This window comes from Pagrus pagrus, assembly GCF_965226575.1.
Source record: "Pagrus pagrus genome assembly, chromosome: 15".
Lineage (NCBI taxonomy): Eukaryota > Metazoa > Chordata > Actinopteri > Spariformes > Sparidae > Pagrus > Pagrus pagrus.
This window is the reverse complement of record NC_140199.1, coordinates 22,959,328-22,983,155: the sequence shown is the minus strand read 5'-3', so window position 1 is coordinate 22,983,155 and position 23,828 is coordinate 22,959,328. Positions and strand designations below refer to the sequence as shown.

At 41.8% G+C, this 23,828-nt stretch overlaps 2 protein-coding genes across 7 annotated transcripts; both read left to right on the top strand.

Moving 5' to 3' along the window:
• The first annotated feature begins 684 nt into the window (after positions 1-684).
• On the top strand, positions 685-13,766 carry oga (O-GlcNAcase). 5 transcript variants are annotated; one of them, XM_084376190.1, is made up of 19 exons: positions 685-1,223; positions 1,877-1,928; positions 2,044-2,141; positions 2,312-2,442; positions 2,576-2,747; positions 2,845-2,943; positions 3,046-3,330; positions 3,455-3,613; positions 3,853-3,956; positions 4,123-4,395; positions 4,489-4,692; positions 5,129-5,303; positions 6,869-6,922; positions 8,429-8,514; positions 9,596-9,700; positions 10,119-10,210; positions 10,313-10,505; positions 10,611-10,770; positions 11,244-13,766. In XM_084376190.1, exons 1-19 carry the CDS (start codon positions 1,058-1,060, stop codon positions 11,378-11,380), a joined length of 2,745 nt encoding a protein of 914 aa, XP_084232316.1. In that variant the 5' UTR covers positions 685-1,057; the 3' UTR covers positions 11,381-13,766. The 5 variants fall into 5 exon arrangements, with proteins under 5 accessions (XP_084232316.1, XP_084232313.1, XP_084232312.1 ...); XM_084376187.1 differs by having other exon boundaries at positions 3,766-3,956; positions 4,123-4,380; XM_084376186.1 differs by having other exon boundaries at positions 3,766-3,956.
• Positions 13,767-14,682: 916 nt separating this feature from the next.
• npm3 (nucleophosmin/nucleoplasmin, 3) lies at positions 14,683-17,602 on the top strand. 2 transcript variants are annotated; one of them, XM_084375388.1, is made up of 5 exons: positions 14,683-14,963; positions 15,058-15,143; positions 15,259-15,378; positions 15,459-15,552; positions 16,902-17,602. In XM_084375388.1, exons 1-5 carry the CDS (start codon positions 14,831-14,833, stop codon positions 17,009-17,011), a joined length of 543 nt encoding a protein of 180 aa, XP_084231514.1. In that variant the 5' UTR covers positions 14,683-14,830; the 3' UTR covers positions 17,012-17,602. The 2 variants fall into 2 exon arrangements, with proteins under 2 accessions (XP_084231514.1, XP_084231515.1); XM_084375389.1 differs by having other exon boundaries at positions 14,690-14,887.
• The last annotated feature ends 6,226 nt before the right edge of the window (positions 17,603-23,828 follow it).

The following is a 23,828-nucleotide window of genomic DNA, read 5'->3' as shown; positions in this document are numbered from 1 at the left end:
AGAAAGGGTTCCCCTCATACTGCATGCACCAGCTTTTATTAAGTGTAGTACACTGTGCTACCTTGGGAGAGTTGCTTTCTTTATTTGCGCCGGGTAATTATGCAACAACATAATCGATATATCCTTGTTTATTAGAACAAAGCATGTGTATTCTGCTGACACAGGACGCGCAGGCTCGGATCATAACAGATGAGCAGCACCTCCTCTCTGAATGTGCTGCTGGAGCGCGGCTGCATTCCTAATATGGACTGAATCTCAAGATGTTAGACAGCTGTTGAGATAATTCACACACTCGCTGAAATGAGCGATGTCTGGGCTTGTGCTACAAGTCTGGGTATTCTGCGAGCATCTTTTATCCCGGCTCCCTCATAAATAAGCAAGATTTATATTGCTCTTATTATCCCCAAATAAATCAGACGGAAAATTGTTCCGTTAGTGACTTTAATTCAATTAAGACTGTCTGTGTTAACACAAAAGCCGCAATTTGTCTTCACAAGTCAATCGCATGTTAGCAGCTAATGTGTGGTTACGAAAACAGATCAGTTCACCCATTATAATGTTAGTTACGTGTTGGTGTTTAGCGTTGCGCAGTAAAGATGTCATCTATCTCTTTCCCATCGTGACATCTTTGCGGTGTTTTGTCACGCATATCTAGTTTTGACTGGTTTGATCTAGTCCCGTGAGCATGCGCACTTGGTGTAAACAGGAAGAACCGACGAAAAAGCAGGGCAAATCTACCAGAAACAGAGGAAGATGGTCGAACAAAAACGAACAAACGACTTGTTTTTTCTCATGTATTAACAAACAGAAATGTTGCCCTGTACCGCATGATAATATTTTCGTTAGATGTTGTTGAAGCAGTCGCTAAATTTTCGACAACTTTGATAGACTCGCTTAAACGGTAAGCTAGCTAACGTTAAGACAGACAGACGATTTACCGTTTTTCCTGCAGGTTTAGCTAATTTGTCTGCTAAACTAACGCGAACGCACATTTGAAAATAACCCGGCACTCTCAGTATTTGGTTGCTTTTCGTTGCACCGAGAGAAATCTCTGACAATGGTTCAAAAAGATAAGACGCTGGAGCCGCCTCCAGTGGACGCTGAGCAGAGCCCCAGCCCAGTCTCCGGAGAGGCTTGTGCCGAGGCCCCCGGCCCGGTGGAACAGTCCGGCATTGCAGTCGAACCGACGGACCACAGAAAATTCATAAGTGGAGTCGTGGAAGGTAACGATGATGTTAAAAATAGGTGAAAACGATCAAATGTGACATCTGACCTAGTTTTATGTGTATACAATCATAAATAGGTCATCAAAATGCCGCATCAATTCTCGATTATTGATGATTACAGTTATCAGTTAAAAATACAAGTTATAAGGCGAGTGTGCAATTGGAGTGCAATCGGAAGTCAATAGTAAATTATCGTTTGTAAACCAGGAACATACAAGGGGCGGGTTAATATATAGGTCATATGCTAACAGCTAAATTGAATAATTTATGCAGATTATGGACCAACATTGATAATTCTTCAAGGTGAGGAATTATTTTGCTTTAGTTGTCAACATTGAATGTTTTGGTTTCTGATCAGACTAAATAAGAAAAATTAAGACATAGCACTAACCTTTCATAAAAGATCTTAAAATGGTTATATTCAGACTTTTTGTCAATGCATGCACAAAATGATTGATTGGTCAATGCAGAAAAAACGTATCAATCCAAAAAATAAGTAAAATTTGCATGTCTGAGGGCACGTCCAGCCTAGCCTTCACCTGGGGGCAGATTGTTGTGGCTGTAAAGCAGCTCAATGTGCATAGGGAAGTGTAGTTTATTGTCAACACTGCAGACTGCATGGCAACTGAATGTGTCGTTTGCTGCTGCAGGCTTTTATGGTCGACCATGGACAATGGAGCAGAGGAAAGAGTTGTTCAGAAGGTATGATGAATTCTGTTAATTATTCAAGCAAGCATGCTAATGAAATGACATGAATGATATAGCTATATGATGTTTGAGCTATTATACTGAGTCTGCACAACATTGCATTTCACAGGCAGCAGAAATGGGGACTGAATACATACCTTTATGCACCCAAAGATGACTACAAGCACAGAATGTTCTGGAGAGAGCTGTACTCAGTGGAAGAAGCAGGTGACTATACAGAACATCTCTTTGGATCAGCTGCCTTGGGGAAAGGAAAATGAATAATACCTAGTTATCTGAGTTAAAAAAGACAATCTGCCTAAAAGGTATTTCAGATAAGTTGTTATAAATGCACAAATAATTCATTCAGAGAGTGACTTTCCCTAATTATCTCCTAGAACAACTCATGACTTTAATTGCTGCTGCTAAGGAGCATGGGATAGAGTTCATCTATGCCATTTCCCCTGGACTGGACATCACCTTCTCCAATCAGAAAGAGGTTTCTGCACTCAAGAGGAAACTTGATCAGGTATTGCAGCATTTTGTATGAGACTAGTATGAACAAGGCGTTGATACATATCTTCAAGCTTTCCATGTATCCCTGTGTCATTCTGTCACCATTTTATTGGACTTCATTCCTAACCGCTTTCTCTCCCCCTCAGGTTACTCACTTTGGCTGCAAGTCATTTGCCTTACTTTTTGATGATATTGACCACAACATGTGCCCTGCTGACAAGGAGGTGTTCAGCTCATTTGCACACGCTCAGATTTCCATAACCAACGAGATCTACCAGTACCTTGGAGAGCCTGAAACCTTCCTCTTCTGTCCCACAGGTACCTCAAGTCTGTCTGAATCCTTTGTGCATGTTACACAATTGTTTAATCTACTTGTTTATTCATTATTTGTTTGTTCTCTTTACCTAACATCCAGAGTACTGTGGAACATTCTGCTACCCAAATGTCCCTCAGTCTCCCTATCTCCACACAGTAGGAGAGAAACTGCTGCCTGGCATCGACGTTTTATGGACAGGTAAGTCTAACAAAGTTTCCTGTCAACTGACTAACACCATTACTACATGTATACATACTGTGATACATGCCCGAAAGGATTAAAAGGTTTTCTTTTCTGCAGGCCCCAAGGTGGTGTCCAAAGATATCACAGTGGAGTCTATTGAGGAAGTGTCAAAAATCCTGAGAAGAGCCCCTGTGATCTGGGACAACATTCATGCCAACGATTACGACCAGAAGAGGCTTTTCTTGGGTCCATACAAAGGCCGCTCTACAGAGCTTATCCCCAGACTGAAGGGAGTCCTTACCAACCCAAACTGCGAGTTTGAGTCCAACTTTGTGGCGATCCACACTCTGGCCACCTGGTATAAGTCTAATATGAATGGGGTGCGCAAGGATGTGGTCATGAGTAAGTATGATCCCACATTTCACTAATTTGGAATGTTAAATGGGGATACATTGTGAGCTCATGGGGTACTGCAGGTCATTTATGAATTCTTCCGTGTTTGTGTCTCCGTCATGCCCTTCACCAGCTGATGGTGAGGACAGCACAGTGTCCATCCAGATCAAGTTAGAGAACGAGGGCAGTGATGAAGAACTAGAGACCGACATGCTCTACAGCCCACAGCTGGCTCTAAAACTGGCTCTCACAGAATGGCTCGGGGAGTTTTGTGTTCCTCATCAATACAACAGTAAGATCATTTCCATTATCTTATCATATCTGTATGCTAATGGATTTTCTAGCTGTGATACTTGGATTACACTCACAGTGTTGGCATCAGCCTAAAATGGTAATTTTATGACTGAAGCACATGATGCAGTGAGGCTCAACTCTATCTTTCAGGCCGACAGGTGCCTCAGAGTGGTGCCAAAAGCACAGCCATCGATGTGTCATCCATGGCTGCTCCCTCTCTCTGCTCTTCCACAACAGTCACAACTGTGTTCCAGCAGCCCATAATGTCTCCAGCCATGCCACCTCTGTGTCTGGATCCACTCGCACACCCTTTGGCAAAAATACCTCAGGAGGAAGAGGAGGTGAGCAGTAGCACTTGAACTATTTCGGCTCATGTTCCGTGCCTTATTGTTTCTGTGTGGTTTGGTACAATACAGAACATACACCATCTTTCTTTAACATTTGTTTCTTGGAGAGGTAAGCATCTGTCTATGGTTCTTAAAGTATGTTTGTGCTGTCCCTGTGCAGGTGGAGGTGGAGAAGAAGGATTCAGATGAGGAGCCCATGGAGATGGTGGTTGAGAAGATGGTGGATGAACCAGAGGCAGAGGCTGACCCAGAGGAGAAGCATGATGGTCCTGTCTTAGCTGACAAGATGACTGAAGACCTAAAGCCCATGGATACAGACAAGGAGAGTTTGGCAGAGTCAAAGTCCCCTGAAGAGTCTATTCAGGAGGACTGTGGGAGCGATATTGCCCCTATGCAGACGGATGATCAGCTCAAACAGGTGGCGCAAACATTTGTGAGTTACTTTTTTTCCCCTTTATAATGAAAGCTAAAACAAGTCAGGCTTCCCTACATAGTTTTATTGATTATTGCTGATTTGTGTCTTCAGGATGTGTTTGTCCCTGGGCCCAATGAGAAGCCCCTGTTCACAGCAGAGCCCCTCACTGTTGATGACCTGAGCTTGCTGGCAGAGCTCTTCTACCTGCCTTATGAACATGGAAACAAGGCCGTGCAGATGTTAAAGGAGTTCAACTGGCTGAGAGCTAACAGCAGCGTCGTCAGTGTCAACTGCAAGAGAAAGGAGACTGAGAAGGTGGGGTCATTGCTCAACTAAACACACAAGATGAGAGAAAGGGGTCTATCTGAGGAAACTAGTTCATTATTAACTGAACCTGCATGTGATAAGTGTTGGTTGTTGAAAACAAAATGGTGGATATGTACTACCCATTCTGTCCATTGGGTGGTGTGGTTATGAAAGGAGATGGAGTGAGCGTACCCACAGAGCAGTACGGTCTCTGTATTTGTGTGAACCACAGCTTCCGACATCTGCTACGTTGACATGACACAGAAAGTGTAAATAATAAAATATGTTAGCATTGTGGCTTATTGGGACATGAATGAAGCCATTGTGAAAAAATAAAACGTGCACTGTTTCTAGTATGACTATGTCAAAATTCCCTCTGTACAAAAAGACCTTTTACAAACCAAAATGGTTACATGCTGCCCCTTTCCAACACTATTGCCTGCAGGTAGCAGAATGGCAGTCGAGGGCAGAGAAGTTCGAGGAGATGTGCTGCTCAGTCATCCAGATGTTCACGAGGCTGTCCAATTCAGCCAACCGCACCATCCTCTACGACCTCTACCCTTACATCTGGGACATCAAGAGCATCATTTCTATGGTCAAGTCTTTTGTCCAGTGGCTAGGTATGTCTGAGTGGAACCATATGGCGCATATTCTTAGAGAGCAGTAGCATAGCAGTAGTGTGAGCAAGTCTGGTAGTCCTGACTTTCGTTGTTCACAGAGACACATTTATGCACAAATCATTCAATCACTTTCAGATTATATTAAAAAAAGTACTCCGGTGATTGATTATTTAGCTGCATGGAGTATGTTGTAGTCCAGTGCTATTTAATTTAATTAGGCAAATTTATAATTATTTCACACATCTTGCAAAGTCTATTTAACAAATGGTAGAATTACTGATTAAATACCTACAGAAATAAGGCTCTAGAGATCTCGGCCACCACCTGTAAACAAGGTGAAAATCTGAGTAGTGGCCCAATTTAAGTTTCAAGTTTATTAAACATCAGCCTAGCACGAATCAGGTCAGGTGCATCAGCTCTCAATATTTATGATTCAATTAATTGCTCTTGTTTCACACATGTTTATTGTTTTCTTTTTTTTCATTCGACTGAATGCCGCTTGCACTGCTAGCATCCTCCTTATTTACTCCATAACAAGCGACTCCATCTTGGTGGTATCTAAACTGGGCCTCTTGTGGCAAACGTCCCAGCAGGGTTACTGCTGCTTGCTGTGTATCCAGTAACATCACTGCTGCATTCCCACACGGACACACTTGCTTCCATCTCTCTGTCTGTGGGGATGGGAGCCAGGGGGAAGTCCCCATCCCCCCCTCCTCCATGCCCTAGCGCGCACGCGAGCTTGGAGAGCAAGTTGACTGACTGACTGTTGAAGGCCATTCTGGTGCATAAATATCTGAAATAGTCTGTTTTTTCAGCTGGATTTAACATGACCATATGAACACATTACAGGAAGTCCTTTTGTTGTTGCCTCACTGAGTAGTCTCTAAAATGAGGCTGTTGGTTGATTTTAACCCTCTGAATCATTTGCTCAACCTGTATCAGGGTGGGATCCATCATCTTGTATAAGAAAGGATTTTCTTTCTCTCTTTTTCTCCCACTTTCTCCCTCTCCCTTTACCTCCCACTTTCTTTCATTCTTTACTCTTTCAGATGGTGCACTGTGATGCAGTTTGAGTGATATTCAGCCTTGTGATAACACCTCCATCTGTTTTTTGGAGTGTTGTTTTGCATAGTCTGAAGCACCAGCATGGCCTGTAGGTTACCCCCCTGTAACCCAGTTTCATTCGCAGGTTTCTGTCTTGTCCGGCTATATGGTAAAGCTGAGGATTCTCGCCCACAGTACACAGCAGGCAGCATACCCACACTGGCAAAGCCACATGAAAATACCACACTATTGGTCTAATGCACCAGATAATGATTGTAGTCACTGTAGCAACACTGAGGAAATCGAGTGCCCCTTACTCATCCTCTTAATAACTGCAGTGTCATTAAGTGCCTAACTGTTGACTTCTGCTGTTGCTATTAGCAGGTTTTTATACACGTCCCTGTGTTTTCCCCTCAATAGAAGCTGTGCAGCCGGCACTTAGTCACAACCTCCCTGGTTATTGTACTGAGAACACTTACTAATAACTATTTTCTACTGTTTTCTCCCTTCACTGTGTACAGATGGAAGAATCCACAGTACAAGTTTCTACTGCTTTTGGATCGACAGTGGCCGATGTATGCACAGTGCTGCCGTTATGTCTCTTTCTTTTGTTCATGTTTGAAACAGATTTATATAATTCTTTTCATTCATGAGCTAGATTAATAACTGTAAAAGACTGATTTGGACGAAAGGAAGCAGCCCTCCGGATGAAGTCACATTTTGCGCAGCGATTTAGCTTCAAATCCTAAGTGTTAACTCCCAAATTTCTCTCTTTGGCAGCTTCTCTAACTTGTTTTTTTGTTTCTGTCAGTAGGCCTATAGAAATGGCTCAGATCAGCCTGATGCACCTACTCAAGGGAATTGACACTTGGCTTTAAAATTTTAATCACAGCACATGATTGTCATCCTACTCAGGGAAATTTCTCACTTTGTAGTTAGGATGAGTGTGCTCACATACGGGACCACGCAAGAACAAAAGTTGCATGGTCTTTGCTGTGTTTTTTGACACAAACTGTGATTGTGTTAAGACAGTGCAGTCTGAGTAGATTATTCAGGATGAAGTCATCCACTAAAATCCTCCTTTTGACTGTTTTGAGGTTCTTAATTTGAGTAAGCAAGTTCAGAGTTCCTCCCGTGGGTGCATCTGTATGCTGTGTTGTGCCATCTCTTCAGAGGAAATGTTTTAGGTATCAGGGTGAGGTTCATACTGTATGTAAAGCAGTGTTAGACATCCTTCCCGCGCGCTGCATTTGTCTGGTCACATGACAGGGCTTCGTCGTCAACCAGGGTTAGACTTTATTAGCAACAACGCTACTGTATACAGACTCTTAAGAGCCTTGCGTGCTTACTAAATACTGCTCTTTATATGCGTTGTCCCTGCAGCGATTTCATTTGTGATCTGTCTGTTTGCAGCTTTTAATATTAAGCTAAGAGGCCCTTTAACTCAGGGAATCTACCTCCTTGTCCTGTCTTCCTGGTTTGATGACTAATGCTCCTCAGTCATGTGACGAGGCAGATAAGATGATAATGTGACTTCACACGGGGTGCTAAGATGAGTGGGGTGACGGCAGCTGAAGCTTACTTACGTAGTCCGTAGACAGATGGGGTTTGGTTCTGATGGTCAGTATGATATTTAGAAAGTCCGTCAGCTGAACTGCACTTAAGTCTGTTCTCCCTTCAGTTATCGGAGTGCGTGCGTTCCACTACATGAAAGAACTTATTCTTTCTTTAAGATCTGCGTACCATGTAAAGTGGAGCAGTTTGACATTGTTGTATTGACACAGAGAATTTACAGGTTTTTTTAATAATCAAAATCTTGGACCTGATTTTTTTCTTGAAAACTTGTAAGCTTTAGTTGCTCGAGCCCCATTTTATCATAAAAATTGTCTTTGATATAATGTATTTATTCCAAATTAGGTCCGTTTTTATGAGTTAATATTAAAAACAAAATTAATTTATTTATATTGATTATGCTAATAGATACATATGACCCCCTTCCTCCCCATTTCCCCACACGCTTCATCTGTGTCAGAGAGCCCCATCCTGTGGTAACAATGTCCGCTTGGCTCTGCTCCTAACAGGGTGTCGTAGTCAGTCCTCAGCACAATTCCTTAGAGGAGACCAAGAGCCCTGGGCCTTTAGGGGAGGTCTAGCAGGAGAGTTCCAGGTATCTAATGCACTGAATTTACAGCAATCAAATGGAAAAAAAAGAGTGTTGTTAGCAAAGAAGACAATGGTAAAAATGTGCGTAGGTATGAAGGGCTTTGGTCTGTCGAAGGTGAGCTGATTGTAGTGAGTTGGGCTCCATAGCATCCAGGCTCCATCCCCTTCACTTGTTCTCCATAGACATTCATGTCATTGTATTACGTTAGGATATTGTCAGTCTGTGGGAGGGGAATTGGTGACCTGAAACCCATCCTGACAAAAAGAGCTTACAGCCAGTGTTTGGCATGGCATTATCTGATTGATTAATTTGAATTTCTTTCAGCAACTGCCCAAGGAGATGCTGCTTTTCCCTAGCGCACGCGGCGCAAGCGAGCATGGCTAGGTTTTATTTTCATGACATCTCATTTCTTTGCAGGAAAGCACAGCGCACAAACCCAGCCTTTTGCAAGCGCACGCACAAGCATCGCAGCGCACGCGAGAACGCACGCATGTTTGCATCGGGAAAACTCCAGGATCAAACATAATTCTCCAGCCAAAAGTATTCTCTCCATTCTTGGAGAGTAGCAAGACTCATAATGGCAACTGATATTGAACGAGTCAGTTTGCTCACATTTTGAATCAGCCACTTTGGTTTTTTCTCCTGGAGTTCTCTCTGCCTCTGTGCGCAAGCATCATTATTTTTCTCAACAGGAGGGTCCTGCGCAGCGAAATATTGCGATGTCTTACAAAAGGGAAAGGAGCATCTCCTTCAGCCAGTAAAACCTTAGTCAGACCAAAATACCATCCTATTATAATTGAAAGGCAAATATGTATGTGCTTGTTGCGCTATGTTCCTTTTAGCAAAAATGAGAAAGATGTGACAATTGCTCTCGTTGTCCACTGTCAGATCAATAAGGAATGTGATTTCGTAAGATTTTATTTTTTTTGACAATATTTGTCTTCCCAAAGCACTTTGCGTTCTCCGATACTTCCTTTTGGTCTGATAGTGGCTCAACTGCAGCAAATGCACAGTGAGGCAGTCTGCCACAGCAGCAGCACCACCGGGTCTCTGAAACTAAAACTGTTTGTTTTGATACCCACAGAGATTGTTGCCAATAGAAGGGGCAAACGATCTTTTCTACCAACCTCCACCTTCAATGCCAACATCCAAACTCTATTCCATAAGGCCGTACTTTCCCAAAGATGAGGTAAGATCTTTGTGTGTTTTGTCATGCCCTTGTGTATCTTAATTTTCCCAGAACTCAAGTATCTGCTCCATGAGTACTAACATTTACCAAGTATTAATCTAAAATGTTGTAAATTATGTTAGCCAGTTGCTTGTATGTATTCCCAGAAGAACTGGCCTAGTTTCAGCTGCGAATGCTCTGTGTTTAATATGCCAGCTGCTCTGTACATCCGCAAATTTATGTGCCGAATGTAAAGAGAGCTTCAAAATTGTGTATTTCCAAAATGTTATTTAAGCACACTGACATTCTTTGTGGCATTTTCTGGGCCTAGCTTTTGCTTTTATGTCCAGTGTTAAAGGGTGTCATAATTGGTTGAGTTAATTTGGGTGTTAAAACTCATCCACTACAATAACCGCTGTACGTGTCTTTCTGTTTGCAGGCTGCGGTTTATAAAATCTGTAAAGAAATGTACTGTGAAGGACTGGAGGATGTACCTTTCTCTGATGACGATCCAGACCTCATAGGGGACAGGTATTTGTTCACAGTCAGCCCAGACAAAAGACTGGACTGCAGTTTTTTTCCCTGCAGTGCAAATCCAAAATGGCTGACAAAATCCTCACTGTTTGTTCACAGGTTAGTCGGTGGTCTCCTGACACTGAGTTCAGAGTATGGCTTTGTGCTGGAGGATGATGACGGGATTTGCGGTTATGCTCTCGGTACCGTGGATGTCAAGCCCTTCATCAAGAAATGCGAGTTGAGCTGGATTCCCTTCATGCAGGAAAAATATAACAAACCTGACTGTCAGAAGGACCTCACAGAGGCTGAGGTAGGATCGTAATCCGTGTCATGTTAATCCACTGTCATAAAATCTGTATTGGACGGGGCACAATACAGAATTTTACTGCACCATTTCTGTCTATCGTCCCTGTAGAAGATGATGCTGAGTTTCCATGAAGAGGAGGAGGGCCTTCCAGACTCTTTCCTCTCCAACTTCCCCTCTCTCATCAAGGTCGACATTCACGCCAAGGTCACTGACCCCAGTGTGGCAAAAAGCATGATGGGATGTCTTCTATCTTCTCTCAAGGCTAACGGTAGGTGGCAGCGGTGCTTACTACAAAAAAAAACACATTGCATTGTTGTTAGTCATTTAGGTAAAAGGGTGTATGAATATTCAGTTTTACCGAAGACAAAGATTTAAATCAGTACACGGCTGTCTCTACAGTTGAAAACAAGCCGGCTCACTGATCTTATCTACATGTAATCCGAAAATGAGAGCAAACCAAAACCAGCTCTGAGTTGAGTTCTGACAGTTTATCCACGTCATGGGAAGATGCATCACTTTAGGATTAGGACCTTACGTGTACAAGTTATGTTGAGATATATATATATATATATATATATATATATATATATATATATATAGCCTTATTTAGCATCCGAATATCAAGTAAAGTATGAACCAAGGGTCACAAAAATAGCACAAGCTTACTGATTGTCAGGAAGGTCATCTATAAGGATTTTCTTGTTGGCTCGGTTGTCATCCATTTTTGTCTTTCTCTTCCAGGGTCCCTTGGTGCATTCTGTAAGGTTCGTCAGACTGACAAGAGAATGTTGGACTTCTATAGTAAGCTGGGATGCTTTGAAGTGGCAAAAATGGAGGGCTTTCCCAAAGACATCATCATTATGGGACGCAGCCTATGAAAAACCATCCTCCAACAATAACAGACAGAGAAAGGGAGATAGCAACTCAACGTGGCTTAAACATGTTTGCTACCTTCATGAGAACAACTTCCATGATGATTTTATACTACATCACCATCTGGGCTAGCCCCGGGAAACCTCTTTTTAGGATTTGTGTACAGAAGCACAGCAGTCGCACACACAGGTTCCTTGCGCTGCCCTTAGATGTTACGGCTCTGTTGGATTTAGCAGATCTAAAGCTAAAAGGCAGAGGATGATCTGTAGTCAGATGATTTGAGCCAACATGGAAGAGTGGCACTCCAGCACTTATTTCTGGGGTCCCACTACTCATATATATACCTCCAGGAGGCAGGAAGTAATAACTCCATAAGCCTTTTTTCTGATTTAATCCAGTAGCCATTACATGGATTTTGCCCGCATGTCCTAATGCAAAGTGTCTATCTGAAATGGAGGCAGAGCTGTGAAATGAGGGCGGCCTGTATCTCAGGTCTTACCACCCGTACGTCCTGCTTTCCCAGCTTTAACAGAGAAATAACACAGCTGTCGACATAAGTAGGACACCTTTGTGCAGGATGTGAGGTACTATGTGAGCGTTTGCCTTTCATCATCACATCATGGTATTTCCAGTCACTCCACAATAGACTCGGAGAAAGAGGCCTTTTATAGTGGCGCGTTTCTAACAAAAAATGATGTGAAATGCTGAGTCTGTGCAAATGAAAAAATGGGTGGGAAATTGTAGGTCTTGGGTTTGTGAAACTCTTAAATAAAAGATAGGCACAAACCAACAAAGGAAAAGTGTTGGTTGAAGACTCAGCCAGGAGGTCTTCTGAGTTTCCATTCAAGTAGTAGTAGACATTTGGAATGCAACAGAAAAGCTTCCACGAGTTTACAAACCTGGTTCTCAGCCTAGCGCTTCGCTTGTGCCCATTTTCTTTTTCTTTCCTTTTTTTTATAAATGTGTAGGTTTTTTTTTTTTTGCTTATTCCCCTTTAAGCTATTGCCTTTAAGTTCATTGCCTTCGGATTTTAGGTTTATATTGCAGACCCCGGCGTCTACTGTGTCAAGGTTTTGTAGCACCATTCAGACATAGCAGAGGGTCATTTTGGACATTGGCCTTGTTGTTGCTCCGATTCCAGAGATGTAGCCCGACATTGACAGTCCACGTGTCCTACTTTTGCCCTAACAGATCCCAGACTCCAGCACAGAAATCCCTCAGCTGACTGACAGGGGCGTGTCTGTCAGAGAGAGCTCAGACAGGCTTGTTAAATTATGTCTTTCTAACGTTTGTTACATTTGAATACATTAGTTAAAATGAATAAGATTCATAAAGACGTGGGAGCATCAGCCCTCCCACTGTTCTAAAGCTGCTTAGTTTTTTATTAACCACTAATCCCAAACCTGACTTGCGAAGCAGCAGGTAATCTGGGTTACATTCGAGACATGTGCTGTGCTAAAAAGTTACCTTTTGCTTTATTATTGTTGATAGAAAAGAAACAGTTTACATCTGTCATTTTGCATCCCTCCCTGCTTTGCTTCAACATTGCATAAATGAATGTGTTCTAAGTTGAGCGCTCTTTAGTTTCAGAGAGGTTGTTAATCCTGTCACCAAAGTGACTCCCACGCTGTTGAAGTGTAGTGGTGGGGGCTTGGAGCAGAAATTCCTCTGCCTTTTCCTATCTGTCCATTGAATGTTTTATATTCTGACGCTTTTCCCATTTGTTTTTGTAAATGTATATAGTTAATGAAATGAAAACGTACTTGGACTAATAGATGGGAGTGTTCTGTTCTGGTTACACAAGGATCATCAGTTGTTCTTCAGTAGCTGCCTGCCAGTGATGTCTGGATACTGTGTACATTCATAATGTGCATGAGGTGTATTGGATTTGCTGTGGCGGTCATTAGAGTAACCTCATCTCATGCTACATAGAGGAAGAAGCATGCCATTCACCTCTATGAGCATAATACTGTAGTTGGTGGACAGTCTGTAAGCACTGTCAATCATAAAGTGTTATTATTTTATATACCGTTATTGAAACTAGCAACATTCTGGCCTTGTTACAACACCCTGTCCTGTACAGCCACCATACCTGGCTGTGTTTCAACAAGGTGTGAAACTCACCAACAGTTCTTCTGTCCGTGTTTGGAAGTAACCGCAGAATTGTCACGCTTGTGTTAAATGGTTCATTTTGCAGTTTGTGGATGCTCAAGCTTTCTCCTCTGCCAACCAGGTTTGATAGAAATGGGCTCTGACTGAGAGAAAGGGCTCCAATTGTACATTTTGATTATCTGGTTTTAGGGTTGGGGGGGTATATCATTGACAGTTTACCATGTAAAATTTGTATGTAAGATACATAAGATTAAAAACTAATAAACCATAATAAGTTAACTTTGTTGATTTGTGTCATTTGTGTTGTTTTTGTGAGCCTGTCCTGATTAAAGAGACGAAAATGTCCAATGTCTTCCCTGAAATGAGCGTTTCTCTGTCGTTTTTTTATACAAATATATGGGCAGATAAGCCTGTAACTGTCTTCATTACTGAATACAACTGGATCGGCACTGTTAGTAAATAAGGTGATCCTTCCTTTAAAGGTACAATATATGAAAAGTTTAGTTCAAAATGTTCAAAAATTTATTAAAATAAACAGACGCTCCAAGCGCTGCACAGAGTAAATACAGTATCTATGATAAGACTGAAAGCTGCACGCTAACTATACTAACGGTGGCTACATCTAGCAGCATGTAGCAGTTACCCAGGTGGTATGCTCTATTTGTCGGGGAGTGAATTCAACAGGGGGCCAATTCCTACATATTGCACCTTTAATATCCCTGTTAGTGTCCAGTTTGTGGTGTTGTAAGCTGCCCTTATTAAAATTATTAAATGTTGAATACTCTAAATAATTGAACATACATTTAAATCATTAAACATAAATTCTCCTGACATTTATTGTTCAGAATAATATATGTACACCTGCTTCTGAGAGAGAGATTTACTTTTCTAGATTGTTTAAGATTCTTTGTCATACTACATATTAATAAATGCTGAAAGGCCATCTTTACTGGATTTAAATGTCAAACGTTGCATTAAAACACTTTGTTCTCTTTACATTAGACACGTTTTAAGCAGATGTTTGCTGTTAAAGCATCATCTTTTATTCCCTTTATTATTTTTAATGTATTCGTTTATCTGGTTGTACTGACTTTATTGCTGCCTTTAAGTCACTGTATGTTTTTTTATTTGACGTATCTGGGATCAGCTCACAGGCTCGTGTTGGTCGAGCACATCCGCCGGAGAGAGAGAACATCAGCGAGCCAGAGGCGCACAGTGATGACGTCTCCGGCACGCTCATAGTTAGCGACGCGCTTGTTATTTTTCGCGGAGGGTTCATTTGGCCATAAAGTGTTTACAGGATACTCGGATATAGTTCTACGACAGAATGTCTTTCAACGACGATGAGTCCTCGGAGATCGGGCTGGCCGGGCAGTCAAAGCTGGAGAGCTTCCTGTTCAGTAAGGAGCATTTTAACACCGTTTATCCGCTCGGCTCAGGTGGCGCACACGTGGGTCTCCTCTGTGATGTGCTTCGGTATTCTTTAAAATCATCCTGCATGTTTTTGCACCAGCAGAAAGTGAGACATTTAACATGAAAAGCTAAAATCGTCCTGGGTTTTGTCTTCCAGGCTGCGAGCTGTCCTCCAAGGTTCCTTTCTACACTTTCCAAGGAGATGAAGAGGAGGACCTGGAGCACTTCCTTGAACTCAGAACAGTATGTACAATTGCAACGGAGAATGTGTATTAATCATCCAAGAATGTGAAATCATAGCTTTGGTATCATATGTTCTATGGGAGGATACCTGAAACAATTGTTGTGGTTTCTTCAGGTCTGTCTGGGAGAGGGTGCCAAGGAGGAGAGTAACGTGGTGGAGGTGACGGCCATGAACCACCAGGGAAAGACTATCTCAGTGCCCATCGCCAACCTCCACATGAGCTGTCTGCCCATGGTACAGTGCAGTGAAGTCTTTCTACATGCAGGTTAATGATGATAAGAGATGTGTCTCAGCTTCTGCCTTCTCCTCCTCAGGTGAGTCTTGGAGAGTTTGAGCTGAAAGCCCCAGTGACCATCAGGCTGAAGGCCGGGACAGGACCAGTCACCGTCAGTGGGTTACACCTCATAGGTAACAAATCACTTCTTCTTCACTTAACAAAACCCTTTTGTCAGAATATCCAGTAGTATAGTGGAATAGTTCAGTGACCTGACATTTAAACATTTCAATATCCCTGTAACTCCAAAAGATGAAAACAGTAATGCGGGTACCAGAGATGTTGGCTCAAGTCATTGTGACTTGGACTTGAGTTGACTCGAGTCACTGACTTGCAGAAAATAAATGGCTCGAGACTTGATTTGACTTGACTTTAGACGTGATGATTCGAGTGACTTGACATTTCTTTTTTATTTAATGTTGTTTTTTGGTCTGGCTGTCAGTATTTCACTTTAAAAGTAATGGGGAGGAAATATGTTTTGGATTTAGAAGAAATAGGATACTGCAGTTTTACCTGCAGTATCATGGTGGACTGACCTGACTTGGAACTAGACTTGACCCAAGAGAAAAAGACTTGGGACATGCTTGAGACTTGAAACAAAAGACTTGAGTCGCATGTCTTATGGGTATGCTGCTTTAGAGCCGAAATAATTAAAGGAGCACTATGTAGTTTTGGGTAAGACATTTTAATCAAAAAAGGAAGATCTTCACCTCCTGAATTTTTTTTATGCCTAAACAAACTTCTGGAACCAGAAAATCAAAATTTCTCTGGTTCCAGCATTTTAAAAAGTGAATAGTTGCTGTTATAGTGAAGTTTTTATATTTCCTGGACTGTTGATTGGGTAAAACAACGTATTTAAAAGGTTCATTCATTTAACAACACTGGGGCTGTAAAAAGAAACCGAGTTTAAGTCCCTTTATGCTACATATGAGGAAAAAGTAAAATAAAACAACAAATATACTGTATGAATATGTCAGCTTGGACTTTTCATTTTAAAATTTTAATGTGTCAGGATTCGTATGGTTGCTGGAAACTATTGAAAAGCGAGAATTTTAATGTAGCGTTAAATGCCTGAATTTTTGATACGGTGCTCGAAATGACTGCATAACTTTCATAATAAATTGATATGTGACTGAATAGATATTTATTCAGTTTCTTTTGAACTTTACCTTCCTGCATGAAAAGTTAAATGTGCCTTTGGGCAATAGAATGTTAAATTTCTTTCTGAATAAAACCCGAGACCTTTGACACTTTTTAAAAGGAGACTTTATTAAGAAGAAAAGGTGAACTGTACCTTTTTCGATACTGCAGGGACCGGACTCCCTCTTTTGCACTCAGCCACTGTTTGTAATGAGTTTGTGCAGCTGCATTTTACTGACTGTGCATGAGGTCAACTGAGGGGGCAGATTAAATAAAGCCGCCTTTCTAATGAAATATAATAACAGGATTCAATTTATGAACCTCGTCTTCTGTCCTGGCACAGCCTCACAGGTTGAAGAGTCAGATCTGTCTGATGATGATGACGACGATATGGAGGAGGACGAGGAAGAGATCAGCCCCATTAAACCAGCGAAGAAGAAGCAGAAGCAGTAGGCGGTGGAGGTCACCGACGGGTTTTTTGGAATGGCCTCACTTAAGAAATAACACAGCTTTTTGTACCAGACGGACACATTTTACAAATTTAGTACTTCTTCCGCACGGCCAAGTGAACGCTCAGTGTGGTGGCAGCTGAACACGCTGTAGGAGGAAGAGAACATCATGACTCTACTCGTCAGTTTCTCACTGATGGTTGAGACATCCACTTATAGAAGAACTGTTTTTGCTATTAAATGCACCCCAGTGTTTTATACTGTATGCGATCCAGTCGCCACTGACATGGATTTATTGAACCGGTGGTGGAAATCGTGTCTTTTCCCACCAGTGGATTCAGGTACTGTTTGGGGATACTGTTAAAAAACATTGTGTGTGTGTGTGTGTGTGTGCTGTCAGACAGGAACAAAGGATTTCCAGATTAATTGATTTTAACTGAACGGTGCAATCGGATGATTCACACACACACAGTTTATTAAACAGGAGGATCTCCACTTGCAGTTGTTTGTAGTTGCAAAATACTGTTTTCTATGTGACATGTCAATCATAAATGTGAAGATTTTGTACGTATAATGAATTCATCAAGAAAACGTTTGTTTGTGTTGTCATTTATCTCTCGTTTGAATTTATGCAGAGAAAACAGTCGTGTTTAGCCTTTTACTTCAACTGATGTACAGTTTGTCTCTTGAGTGCCTTCTTTGAGAGACACAGGACAGGAGGTAGTTTGTAATGTAAACACACTGCACTTTTTTTTACATTTACATTGGCTTTTGTTAATATTTTAATAAACAACATTTTTTTTAAACAAACTCCAGTCCCAAATAACACATTCTCAATAAAAAAGAGAATTATTACATCTCTTTAAACCATTTTACTATTCGATATTTACAAGCAAGTTGCTCTAGCTAAGGGAATAAATTACCAGCTAAACTGAGGTGACGCTGATGGCACTGCTATTCAACTACAGGAATCTTACATAAGAAGCTCATTCATAAAATGTAAGGAAGGCATCCACATCTTATAAATACTTTGCCTTCTGCTATGTGATTTCTAATTCCAGACCGCAGGGCATCTCTTCAGTCCACTGACTGGAGATCGCTCCATTTTAAAGTACCTGCACATTTTTCTTGTAACAAACAGAAATGTGTTTGTGAAAGTGTTCAGTGTATAAACACATTTATAACCACTGTACCTGAATACTGTTTTCAGTATGTTACTTTATATTACTTTACAAATATTCATAATTTAATAAACAATAAAATCACATTTTTGAAAACGGAGTTTGACACCGACACTCAAATCGTTACTGTGTGTGTGCTTTCATCCAATTTAATCCACAGTGACCTGGCATGATGTGCAAAAACTACAGAAATCTCCTCAATGAAATAATGAAAAAGTGTTCAAACTTGTGTGTTCTTGTTACAGTAAGAAGCTTGTTGGTTCTACAGGCCAGGGCTGTCACGATACCAGATTTTCCCTACGCGATTATCGTGGACAAACAAATTCAGGACAATATGTCGATATCTACAGAAATAAGGAAAAGTCGGTCAAATTTATCTTTAACTTTGTTTACTGTCTTTAGTTTCTAGAGCGTGTGGAGGCGGAAGAGAGTCTGTAACAACTGTAAGGTAGAGTACAAAAACAAAGTGAAAAGGCAATTAGATGAACTGATAAAAGACCCAGAAGGCCGAACATGTGTGTATTAATAACACAATATTTAATTATCACTATCAGTATATTGTGACAACATTACTTCAGGCTGTAAAAAAGCCTAATAAAGAATAATAAGCCATAGAAAGGCTAAAGAGCTGGGAGGTAGACAAGTGAATAAATAAAGATGCTTCCCCAGAAAGCACCGCTGCCTAATGATCACTGGTTCTGTGTAAAAGGACTGTCCAAGCTGACTGTGAACCACCAGTGATGAATAACTCTTAGGCTGGAGGGTGACAGTAGATCGTGTGGTAGCAGTGGGAGCTTTATGAAGGCAGATGTGGCTGTATCGGGTAACATCACCTGCATATACATAAACATCACAATCCCACTTGCGCTGAGCAAACATCCTTGTTGATTGTATAACTGGTTCATCTGTAGATTGCCAGTCTGTCTCATTAGAGCCTCTTGTCCAAGTAGAAATACTGCATTTTATCTTCGAGCTGCAATAGAAATCACTCGCAGAGGTGCGTGGAGGAAAGTAATCCTCTCATAATGAACCTGTTTATCCAACAACATCATCGAGGGATGGGAAATACATTAACACACATTCAGTCATCTGCACTCACAGCTCACCTGCATCAAATCACCCAAATCTCGTCTCTGCATGATGATGGGTAGCACCACTGTGACACGGTGGGACAGGAGAGGAGGGAAAAGTCGAGAGAGGGGGAGAGAATACTAAATAAGCGACACCGCTGAGTGCCAGATGTCCATAAGAGGGGAACACCACCGCAGCTTTTGTCCTAACAAATAAGTCACGCCAGGCGCTGCCTTGGAAACATGATAAATGACCACCTGTGTGATGCCCTTGGTGGCAGCCGTCTGATAACACAGAGATGAGGAGGGTAGGAGTGCTTTCATTGGCATTATTAGGGTGGTAGAAGCAAAGCCATCTCTCCCTCTATCTCTGGGAGTGGGAGAAACAAAATGAGCAGTAACCTCGGATGACATCCATTACCTGCTCTAAAATTTTCAAGGCGCTTTCACAGATCGGATCTCAGCTCAGGAGGCCGACTCACTGGATTTCACATCACCGGAGGGGGGAAAAAACCTCCAAGGGGTCACGTGACAGACAGCAAATCAACGTGTGGCAATCCCTCCAACTAATTAATGTCACCTTGACTCGGAGCAGGTGCTGCTGCTTCTTATTTTCTGACTCATAAACCACATCCGACTGGTGTATGCTGAGTGGGAGTTTTGTGAACCTTAATACCACTTTTATTGGGTATAAAGGTTTTATGGTCCGGCGTCTGTGTGGTGCGTTACATCCTCACCTTCATGTAGAGGTTACAGCTGCGTCCAGAGCAGCGCTTGTGTCTGTGGCGTAGGCAAACACGATCTCCAGGATAACACAGAGAACATGTTGTGGTTTGTTGGAGTTGTCTTATGGAAGGAGGTCATCTTACCCTAAGGCGTGTCCAGGGAATGGCCCATGATTAGCCAACGATGATTGGCTATCTGCCCAGTCAGAGGCGGGACCATCCACCTGTTGGATGAGTACAATGAACTTTTGTCCCTGAGAGGCAGCAATGCTCCGCAGCCAATACAAAAGTGCCTTAAACTCGCATTCTTTGTAATGGCCAGCAGGGGGTGACTCCACTGGTTTCAAAAAGAAGTCTGATTGTATGTAAGCTTATGAGGATATGACCCCACTTCTCTCTTCTCGGCAAATCAGTCGCTACTTTCAGGTTGTGTCCAACCCAGCATGATGTTCATTTAGTAAATGATGGTTCCATTTGGAGTGAAACAGCTGATAAAGCGTGATATGCTTTAGGGTGGGACTACTTTGTAATTATGGTCACTTCTGGCTTCAAAAAATTAAGATGGAAACGGCTGAATGCAAAAGTCAAGGCTTTGAAGTGGCAGTCAACAATCCAACGCCCATGTTTGCTTCCTAATCAGGGTATGTAGCATGTAGCAAATGTGAACTCAGTATAGTACAGTATGTGTTATGGTATTGTGGAGCATTTGAGTTTGTACATTGACAGAATGGATGTTAATTAGAATATCACAAACGGACATTTAATAATACAATGACAATACATGGACCTGGAACTCAGGTTGAAGGAGTGAAAAAAAATGGAAAAGGCACCAGCACACGGAAAGTTTTCTGGCATATAGGGCAGCCTGTATTATCTAAGGAATGGTAAATTGATGCTATTGCAGTGTGTGTGTGTGTGTGTGTGTGTGTGTGTGTGTGTGTGTGTGTGTGTGTGTGCGTGTGTGTGTGCCACTGCAGACTACAATGCAGGACAGTCCTGTGTCAACTTTCTTTTTGCTGCACATCATTTTCGCTAAAGTTGAGCCCTTTATTGTCGGCCTATGTGCGCTACATCAACACACAGATGTTTTGTCACCTTTTATGTCAGATCATATCTATTTATTACGGTGCAGAGAAAGAAAGCAGTTATTTATTTCTTTGTACTGTTAAATTCCTATTTGTCTGTCTCTGTGGCGGAGAGGACATTATCTTCTTACAGCTGTCACAATTCTCCAAACAGCTTGTGAAACATTATACTTTTCATTTATGCTTTGACAACTCACAGTGACTGTGGCCACAGCACCTTTAGGTGCAGACAAAAGTATATTTCTTCATCTGGAAAAGAGATGGCTTCATTAATTTCAATACATTAAGAGAGGGCGTAGAACTGCTGATCCTGGGAAGTATTAGAGATGAGTGTGCAGTGTATGGACGAATGGTTTTTAATTTTGGATAGGGCTTTAATACAAATTAGAAAGTACCGTGAAGTACAGTGAGAGTAATCAAGTAACTACAGAAGAGTCCATCTTTGCCAGAGGTTGGCTCATCATTAATAAGCCTGATGCTGAGTCACTTGTTTGTACGTAGCTCGTTAAATCACTGAAGGTGACGCAGCGCTCTGGTTGGTAAAGTTGACCACTGTGTTGAAAAGAGCACCTGACCTGTACTGCTCAAGAACAGCCTTTTCAAAAACACCAAACTGTCACTCAGAGGTGCAGTGCGGAGTTTAATGACGGACTCTGCTGAGCTTGGAGTTTCCGGGCTCACCTGAAATGACATCCGTTCAGTTGAGTTCATAGTTCAGGTGGAAGGCAGCGTCAAATGGTTTTTCAGTGTAGAGCAGCTGCTGGGTGGAATAATGCCCACACACACACTCATAAACAACATCTCACTGTTCAAAACACTTCCTGTTCATACCAACTGAGTGAGTCCATCCAGATATGCTCCGTGGTTGCCAGGGAAGTGTCGTCTGTAGCTGCAGCTGTCCGCCGGTTCTCTGACCTGGTATGAGGCAGGAGGACACGACGAAGGAGTAAACACTTCTTCGATAAAGTCAGCTGGTAAAATGAACCCAGCAGAGGAGCATCATAGTCAAAGCAGCTGAGGTTCATTGTTAAGGCCTCTGTAGGGAGGATTTAAGATTAATGCTGTATCTCTAACGAATGTAGCCTTTTAGGGCTTGTACTGCAGGAAAACAATCAGTAAAACCATTAGCATACATAAAAGGATACCACTGTCAGTTTGGTATCTGACTAAGGACCAGTGGTTTAATGTGTACACAGTGACATCTGATCGTCTGATTGTCTAAAACAGGGGTGGCCAAACTTTTTTCCCTTCAAGGACCAAAACTGAACTGACTTCCATTGCAAAGTTATAGAAATTGTATGTAAAGTAGCTGATAACTTAAAGAGTAAATGATGTCATTTTATGAGCATTTTAACAATACAAAATAATAAATATATAAATAAATAATAAACTAAAACAGCATATATTCTATTTTTTTTATTCACTTTCACTCAGTAGAACCTGGAGGCCCAAACTGAACATTATGGTGGACCAACTTTGGCCCACAGGCCCCACTTTTGGCAGGCCTGGTCTAAACCGTCCAGACTTTCAGCTTTGCCTGCCCCATATACTTTAAATATAGGCTGCTCCATACCTCAAATAATATCTATTCTTAGCTGTCATCTGGCAGCTGTTTACTAAGACATAGCCTTCAACCCTCACATAAGAAAATTTGCCTACATTTGAATGCAAAAACACAGGGAAAAGTACACGTTTTCACACACTATTTCATCAAACCATAATTTCTACGTGCGTACATATGTTGTCCATTTGCCTCATTAAGTCAAAGGCCTTGGATGTCTGCAGTCAGCACAAGTGTTACAGTAATGGAGATGGTTTTGGAAAGTACAGTGATTATAAACACACCAGTAAAACAGAAAGAGAAATGACATTGCTATATTTAACTGGAGGGAGGCAATGTTGGGGAGTTTCTAGCGCCTGCATGTGAGAGCAGAGGGAAGCAGTGGCAACAGAAAACACAGAAACGGTCAAAGTGAAGAAAGCTGACGGGGGGGTTTTGACTGTGTCTATGCTTCCCTCTCCTCTCGCTCCATTCAGACGCTCTGTTCAGTTTTATGCAAAAGCCGGACAACGTGGCAGGCGTGTATATACCACTTCTACCAAGTGCCACTTAAGGCACTCAATCTGAGCCGTCACACAGACCTTACTTTGGTAAATACCTGGCTGCCGGAAACAACTTCCTGTTTGCTAGCTCGTCATCATGAGCAGACAGTAAATCTCTCTCTCTCTCTCTCCCTCTCTCTCTCTCTCTCTCTCTCTCTCTCTCTCTCTCCCTCTCTCTCTCTCTCTCTCTCTCTCTCCACACACACACACAAATTAACCCCTTAATTGTGCACATTTTTTCATATATACCTTATGAAGAATAGGGAGTTAATCTTGGCATAATTTCGGTACAGCAACTATGTTTTGTCATTTCTCCTGCTCCTCTAGAGACAGGAAGGGGAGTAAAATGTAAATACCCTTTTTTATATGCAGCTGGTACACTCCTCTGAAATGTTGTGGAATAAAAGAATAAAGCTGTGCAAATCTGAATAATAAAGCAAATAACCATAAAGTCACATTTCTACTTGTAAGTGCAGCGCTGGAGAAAAGGCATTTTATTATCTGACACTTAAATGTGTCACTCTGGTATAGACCAAAGTTACTGTGGCAACGGCTGAAGCACTTTGTCTTCTCATTTAAAAACTGGCCTTTCATTTTGCCAGCCATGTTCATGTATACAGCCCACAGTTCACAGACACACACACCCTTCCTGGCTTT